Source organism: Columba livia, chromosome 14 (assembly GCF_036013475.1).
Source record: "Columba livia isolate bColLiv1 breed racing homer chromosome 14, bColLiv1.pat.W.v2, whole genome shotgun sequence".
NCBI classification, from domain to species: domain Eukaryota; kingdom Metazoa; phylum Chordata; class Aves; order Columbiformes; family Columbidae; genus Columba; species Columba livia.
Window position 1 is genome coordinate 10039213 of NC_088615.1, and position 8656 is coordinate 10047868.

Below are 8656 nucleotides of genomic sequence, written 5' to 3' on the forward strand. Positions count from 1 at the left end.
GGAGACAATTCCTGGGGACAGTCCAGTCTGGGCCCCTCCAGCTAACCAGATGGTAGAGGGAAGAACACTCCAATTAATTGTTCAAAATCTTGAATCTTTATTAGTAAAATATTTCCTAGTTTTATCTGCAGTTATACCAAAGTTTTATCAGTGCATTCTCCTTTTAACACACAGATATACAGGACCTCAGCTTTCCAAACTGGAAAGATGTGGCCATCAGAAAAATAGCTGAAGAATTATATTCCAGGGATATGAGCTCTTTGTCAAACAATAAATATTACAACTGTCTTTGTTTCTTCTTAGCTTAATTCACACTCTAAAGCTTCCTATCAGGGTACTGTGGCAAACCTCCACCACGGGTAAGTGCTATGCAATCAAATAATCTGAAAACCACATAACATACCAGTCCATACGTAATTCAAAGTCTTCCATGCTAATTAGAACTAAAACCCATGTTAATTCTTTATGTAGCCTCTGCTGTAGACTGTGCAACCACCAAACATGCTTGTAGAAATGTAAATAAGTCTCAGGACTGGTCTTGCTAATTTAGGCAGGTGATCTCTACTTCAGATGTTGCCTGCTGTTAGTCCTGTGAGAAAGTGACTTAAAAGGTTACAGTAAAAACCTGATTTATTTAAATGAGTAAGGACAATTAATGCAATTTAGTTATAGAGGAATATGGTAAATAAGTTGTGCATACACACACAAAAATAACAAGGTGAGCTTGGGAAGTTACTCTAAATCTTATAAAGAACCGCCACTAAGTCAAAACTCATAGGCACAGTGAACAAGGAAACCAGCACCAAAAGTGGAAAACAGTCACCCTGCCAAGGGTTGTATAACACACTTTGGAATTGTTGCTATTGCTGGAACACACACTGGTAATATTTAATTATGCCATTGTTGAAAAGATTTTAAGTCCACTATTAAAAAAAAAAAAATCTTCATAGTTCATTTTACTGACAATTAAACTAATGCAGTGCCATCACCATTCACTGGTGTATCCCTTTAAAACGTTACTATTTCAGAACACATGAACATTATCTCTGTGGGGTAACATATCCCAATTCCATAGCATTTACCACATAGTCTGTGTAGAAGCCTTAGTCCGTACGTCTGTAGGATGTATGAGGAAGATCTCCAGATTGCACAGAAGCAACTCCTCTCCCGTGCCAAGCAGTGCCGCACACATGCTGTAAAAACCTTATGTGGTTGACAAAGCTCAGGGACCTCTTCAGGAGAGCAAAAGAGAACTGTATCACCTATTTACATTAAAGTCCATGAAAAATAAACCAGAGCAACTGAATACCTTTTTAGTTCATATTTTTTCGTATTTCTTTACTTATCACATTAATCGCCACAACTTTGCTTTTTACAGATTCAGTAGTTGATAAATAAAGCAGACTTGTAGTCAAGAATATAAATTACAATGAACAAATTCAGCAGTTTGTTCTCACGGACTACCAGTCCATAAGAAGTCCCACTTTACCAATAAGCAGGAAATTCTGTCCCTATTTCAGCATCTGAGATCACTCCTGATGTTCGTGCTCTTGCCCCGGGATCAGCCACCGAATGCTCTCCGTCCGAACGGTCGCGTACACGACAAAGCTTGCCAGGAAGAGCACAGAAAACAGAAGCAACCAGTCGATGCCTTTTGTGAGGACGCTGGGCAGGGGCCCTTCCCAGTCTTCCTTTGTCACAGCCACATCGCTTTTAGCTTCTATACCTGAAAAAGAAAGCACTCGATCAACACCAGTAATAATCATTAAATACAGAGAATGTGGTCCCATTTGGAGCTCTGTTCCAATCCTCAGACTAAGGTGCATGTACAGTTAGACATAAAATTTTGGAGAGACAGTCCTTGTATGTTAACATATGTCTAGCATACAGTTTACTTATGTAAAAACATAATAGTATTTATGTATATTTTTGTAACAGAAGGCTTGTTCTGCCCTTCCACAGCACAGCCTTGGGAAAGTTTGTGGCTTGTGTTTTGGTTTGGTTCGTTGGTTTGTTTTTCTGTGGTGGTTTTTTTGCTTGTGTTGAGTGTTTCTGCTGTATTAGCAAATATATCAATTTCTTATCTCTAATGGAGGCCCTGATAGGCCTTTATGTGTGTGGTCTTACAGAGCACAGGAGGACGGTGAACTGGCTGGCATGAAGCTCACAACATGAACAGCCAGATCACATAAACTGGAATCTTTTTGTCACCTCCAACACAAGGTCTGAAAACCCCTTGTCCCTCAGCTGCTGCCACCCTTACATGGCTCTGGCAAGGATGCTGAGGTTCACCTGCCACTGTTCTCAAATTAAATATCTGCGTGGGAAGATGTGCTCGATCCTCCAGCACCCTCCCTAGCTAAACCCCGCTGTTTCCCCCAGTCTGTGACAGCAGCCTTGGGAGCTGAGCTTCTGCCCTCAGTACACCCCAAAATCCAGCTCGCTACAGCAGCTGATTATATAAACTTCCACCAGGTCCTCTCAGGATCTTAATGAAATTCATTTTAAAGAACAAACAGCAGGGAGAAGAAAGCCCAGTTTGGAGCTAAGACCCGACCTGCTATTCCTGCTGACACATAAGGGCTGATCTGCATACCTGTTTGATTAAAAATGAAGTCTTTCAGTGTTTCCAGCGTTCTGTCTGTGTGATTAAATCTAGCCATAGGTTTAGCACCTTGGAAAAGGAGGATATTTGGTACAGCCACAGTTCCGAATCTAGTTGATAAACTGTGGACGTAAAGCAAATACAAGGTATGAATGAAAACAAATCCACTGGAGGAAGGAACAAAGATAGTCATGATACAAGAAGTGTCAGTTTTACTAAATTACATTGTCATTTCATAATAATAAAAAAAATCCCTCCTGTTTTTAAAACACAACTTGCTAAAGGAAATAAACTGATGCTAAAGCAGAGGAAGAGCCAATTACCTGCTGTGCTGAGATGCATCCAGTGCGAGGAAGCGAAGAGTTGGAAATGCTCGAGGTAAACAATTAAAATGAGGTGCCAGACTGGCAGAAAAGCGGCACCATGGCGTATAGAACAAGACTAACGTACAGTCACTGCTGTTTGGGTTTAAGAACTCCATCAGGTCCTTTGAGAAAGCCGAATAAAAGCAAACAAGGACAATTAAATAATTAATAGAGCTGTTCTACACAGGAATCCATCATTTAGAAACTGATTAGATACCTGACAATATTTATCAAGTACTTGCCCATTTGTTTAACCTTTTTAAAACAGAAGAAGTGTATTTAAACTTTGTTAAAGGTAGCTTTAAAAGTTTATTACTTAGGTATGGATATGTATACGTATCCATTACAAGAAACAAACTAGAAATGGGCACTGGCAGTAAGCACCATTGACAATTTCAGAGAGAGACACTAATCCATGCAGCACGAACACTGGCAGTTCACTGCAGGTGCACAGATGAGAGACACAGCCATGTGGACAGACCTGTACCTTCTTATTTTTTTTCCTAATCTGAATGACAGGAAAATCCTCTTTGCCCAGACATTTCATCTTTTCAACAGCGCACAGGATGTTATACGAGGCAATTCACCAAGTCACACACTGAACCAAACACACTCGCGGTGTGACCGGGCATCTCGCAGCAGCTCAAAGCGGCACCAGGCGACCCGCTCACCTGAGACACGTTCAGGATCTGCAGCGTAGAGCGCTCGATGCCGGTGGCGTTTCTCTCCTCGCAGGTCACTTTGGGAGCTTTGGCGCTGTCGGTGCCGTTCGACTCCTCGGTGGGCGCGGGCGGCACCGGCTCCGGCACGGCCTGCTCCCGGTCCCGGGCGCTCGCCTGCCCCGGGGCAGCCGTGGGGCTGCTCCCCGCGCCGCAAGCATCACCGCCAGCCGCCGCATCGCAAGCCTCCGTGGCGAGGTCGGACACCACGCCGTCCGTCACCTCCCCCGGCAGCACCGGGAGCCCCGGGGCCTGCTGCGCGGGGAGCTCGCTGCCCAGCATCGCGTCCGCCATCTCCGCAGTCCGGTACCGCACCGGCTCGCCGCCGTCCTGCACGGAATCGGCCCCGGGGGAGCGGGGCTGCCCGCCGGCGCTGCGCTCCGTCACCGCCCCTGCGTCGGGAGGAACAGGGGACCGGTCAGCTCCGCGCTGCGGCCGAGCCCCGGCCTCCCCGCGCCCCGCTCGCCCCGCACACGCCGCCCAGCCCCCGGGCCCGCCGTGCCCACCGGGAGGAAGCGGCGTGCCGAGCCAGACCAGCAACAGCAGCAGCCGCCACATCCCCGGCGCCGCCTCCACCCCGCGGCGTCTCCCCGGACAACGGCCGCTTCCGCCGGTGCCCTCACTCACTTCCCCTTCCGGCGCGCCACCGCCGTGCGTGCGTAACGCCGTGAGGGCGCGGTGCCGCCATGTTGTGTGTGCTGCGGGCCGCGGCCGCGCTGCCGGGGGCGGGCTCGGCGGGGCGGGGCGGGGCGGGGCGGGGCCGCCCGGGGACCGGCTCGGGCGTTCGCGGGCGTGAGGGCGAGCAGCGCCCAGCCGCCGCAACAGCTCCCGCGCCCGCCCCTTTGTATTTCTGCGGGGGGAGGGCGCGGGTGCAGCGGGGACACGATCGGCACGGCCGCTCCGGCCGCGGGCTCCAGAGAGCCCGCCGTGAGGGGACAGGAGGCTGCCGGGCTCAGGGCGGTGCGGAACAGTAGACAGGACTCAGCTCAGCTCCCACTACCTGCCAGTATTATGTACAAATACGATATAGATTTATTTTTTAACCAATTACCTACAGCCACGGGTACCCGCCGAAGGATTTTCGTGCACGGAGAGGATGTGTTGTCACATGTTTTCACGTGAAAAATAAACTTTAACCTACAGCCAGGCTGGGGTAAAGGTAAAAGCCTATTTTTTTAAAGCTAAAAAGTAAATATGAGCTCTTCCCCATCCGTTTATTGCCCAAAGCTCCCAAGCTGAAAAGCAAGATAAGTATTCTTGTATTTCTTCCTTTAGGAAATAATACTCCCCCTGATGCAGAATTCATAGTTTCAGTTTAACAGTGAAGCTTCAGGACTATTTTTGGCATTTTGAGGAGGAATGTAATACTTAACTGCTCAAGCCCCTTTTTGACTGTGTTCCTTAAAACTGCCAGCAGCGCACAATGGTATTTCACCAAAATCCTGCATCCGTCCAAAAGTGAGAGTTACAAACTATGAGAGTCTGACCCATACACATGCATGGGGAAAAAAACAAACGAGGAAAACATTTTACATGTATGGAAATAGAACCGGGTGTCAGCTTTATTACAAAAACGGGATTTTTGTTCTTACCAGGGGACGCCTCTCCAAGTCTGTCCTTGTTGTTGCCTGGAGATTTTTTCCTTTCAAAGTCCAGTTTGCATAAGCATTAATATTGAGGGCATAGAAGTCAAAAAATACAAAACATACGGTTTGCAGCAAGAAGGAAAACGTTTGATTTAAGCAGATGATCGAGCCCAAGCTTGAAAGCAAAAGCACATGAAGGAATCCCAGCTGGTGTGGACTAACCAGGAAAAAACAGCCCCGTTCCCAATTGTCCTTATCTTTGAGTTTGACAAAAGCAGCATTTTCAACTTGAAAACGAACTCTGGGCACACGGTTCCCAGCTCACGGCTCTGTGCCACCATCAGGGTCCCGTGCTGCCCCTGGGTGGGCTCAGACCTCAAGGACAGGTGATGATATTCCAAACCTTTAAAATAATAGACGGCTTCCTGGCAGCGTACCTCCAGTCCTAACATAATATTCTTCCTACTGTAACAGCAAAAGGTTTGTGCAAGATCTTTTTCATGGCACTACTTCTACTAATGGAACACAAATGGATTCCCAAGAATTACGGGTAGTCAGGCTTTGTCGTACCCAACTCACAACAAATGCGCTGTCCCGGTGCTTATTGACTACAGAGGAGGCACATGGATTACAATACCTGCCAGTTTCCTTGCTAAACTTTTCCGTGGCTTACATTTTTCTGTTTTCAGGGAAAAGTCTACTAAAAAAATACATTGTTTTCCATCTATTACAAAACCTTGGGCACATTAGAATAGCTTTCTCTGTTAACAAAGGAGCCAAAATTTAGCAAAGAGGAGGATTTGGCAAAACCTGAGTATTTTGTTGCACCCATGAATAAACACCCAAACTTATTTGTGCATCTCAGATTTCTGCAGCTGAAATCCTCCAGATTTCAGTCACTCCGGGCAAACTCCTTCACGGGCAACGTGGTGAGGGAAGGAACCACAGAGGACATGGACTGGGACAAAGCAGCAACGCCAGGACATTTGCCAAGACCAAGGTTTCCACTCATGTATCATCCTGGCGGCCTCACAGCTGCGATGTTCAACAGCACAAAGATGAGGTACGGGAAAACATGATGGGCACTGAAGTCAGAAGCACAGGCTGAGGTCACACAGGGAACTTACACCTAAATTTGGGATGTGTGACTTTGTAATCTTTGTTTTCTCAATGTGGCTGCAGTTGATTGTTTTAAAATATGGCCACTTGAAGCAGTAAATACACATTTTAGTATTATGTGTATCCCAAAGTAATACTCTAAGTAATCAAATTTGCACTAATTGTTACTGTCTTATTTTTCACTAATTAAAACAAGCTTTTGTGGTATTAAAAAAAAAAATACGAAAGGCAAGATGTATTTGCCTCAGATCATTTAAACAACACTTCAGAATTCCACAACATTTTTCAGCTTCAAAGTAGTTAGAAGTTGTTAACTAATGATTCCTTCCAGCAACCCTGCAAGATAAGCAGATACTTTCACCACGTTTTTACCGATAGGGAAAAGGAGACCTTACTGTCCCTAGGCTGTGCAGGGAACCCGTGCGAGAGCCAGCGCCAGAACACGGGAGCTTTTGGGCTGCCAATTATTTTCTTTAAATCTTAAACACAGAGCCACAGGTAGAACCTGAATAAAAATAGCACACAACACAAGGTGGCAAGTCAGCCCTTTACTTTGAGGCATTACAGCTTAAATGCTGAACTGTCAAGAACAGTCTTTGTCTTGGTCCAAAACCACACTCTGTTGAGCTGGCCAATTTAATAGGTGCAATATCACTAATTCACGCTGTACTATTTGTGCTACTTTAAGAGGTTGCACCAAAGAAGTATAAAACCATAAAAACACCAGTCCAGGCCCCAGTCAAGCCCTGGTGTCTCATCATACATATAAATGAAATAATTAAAATATATTACCATCTTAAAGACTCCTTCAAGCTCACATAGCTGACAGCCAGCACTGAGTCTATCAGCATGAAGAAATCATGAACTCTGGTCCCGTCATCAGAATCTGCACCGACACACCAACTGTGTGTCGAGGGAACAGACCGTGGGGCAACATTGTTGATCAGGTTATTACACGGCAGAGAACACAGCAGCCATGGCAGCAGCCAAGCAACCTCCACCACAATTGAAAAGCCTGTGTTCTTGTACGATGTCATTTATGACCGATTTATGTATACTCACATTTTTATTACAACCAAGAAAATAATCCATTTTGCTCAAGGAATCAGTTCCAGGAACTGATTTTTAGAGCAGGTTGTAGTAGACTGTAGCCAAACTCTGTTCTGAACATATCCAGTCAACTTGAAAGCCAAATATTTACAATGACCAGAATGGCCAACAACAACAAAAGGCATCAGATGTCTTTTTCAGGTAAAAGCAACTTAATCTGCAAAATAACTGCAACTGACATTTAAAACACTTCAGCCCTAGATGTATTCAGGGCTTTTGAAAGTATGTGGAAGAGGAAACAGAGGGTGTTGGAAGCAAGGGGAGGATGCAGACCCAGGAGTCCTGGATGCGGGTTCTGGTAGGTAGGACAGCCTGTCTTCCCCCAGAGTTACCGAAAAACCTCAGTGGGGTGGGGTGCAGAAAGAGGTTGGGTGGTGTGCAGAGCACATCTTACTAACACACATCAATTGGACTATTGTTAGAATACATGGATAAATACCTCTTACTCATCACAAAAAATGAATAATGATGACTATGCCATTAAAAAGTTTAGTTTGAGTAATTTGAAATCGATTTCCATGTGCAACACAGAAAATAAAAAGCAGCTTACTATTTATATGTACACAGCTCTAACTCCTTTCCTCCCCTCTTCTCATATTTGAGTGAAATGATAAAACAATTCAGTCACTGTAGCAGCATTTTCAATCATTAAAAAATAAGCAACATTCCTCTATTTTCAAACACCTTGCAATTCATACAGGCTTTTTGCCTTAATTCAAACATATGGGACTTGCCTATGACAAGCAATTCATGTCTCACATTGAAATTCAGAAAGCAAAGTATACTGAAAGGATGTGCTTATTTATTCAGTTTTGAAATCTCACAACACAGTGGCCTCCTGGCTCTCACAAATCCTGTGTGCATTTTGAAGTCCACACAGGCATGAACACACTCAGTCTACTGTACTCAGATTCAGTTACACTTCAGGGAGGAAAGGGACAAACACAACAAGTCAAGTGAAATTTGTACAAGGTGAACCAAAATATTTCAGTGCCCATTGGAGTCACTTAAATATGACTGAGACATCAGGAGAACAAACAGCATTTTCATGCATAAGAAAGAAGGACTAAGGTTATTGGTTTGGTAATGCTGTCAATAGGCATCTTTAGCCAGAATTTAAAAGATATTAAAAAAAGACAACAGAAAAAAAAA

The 8656-nt window shown here is 45.0% G+C and overlaps 1 protein-coding gene across 1 annotated transcript; it reads right to left on the bottom strand.

Annotated features, from left to right (window-relative positions):
- Window positions 1-73: 73 nt before the first annotated feature.
- Window positions 74-4377, bottom strand: TXNDC15 (thioredoxin domain containing 15). Its single transcript, XM_065029964.1, has 5 exons — window positions 4196-4377; window positions 3642-4081; window positions 2929-3092; window positions 2597-2727; window positions 74-1726 (listed from the first exon to the last, which is right to left on the bottom strand). The coding sequence occupies exons 1-5, from the start codon at window positions 4245-4247 to the stop codon at window positions 1530-1532; spliced, it is 984 nt and encodes a 327-aa protein (XP_064886036.1). The 5' UTR covers window positions 4248-4377; the 3' UTR covers window positions 74-1529.
- Window positions 4378-8656: the final 4279 nt, after the last annotated feature.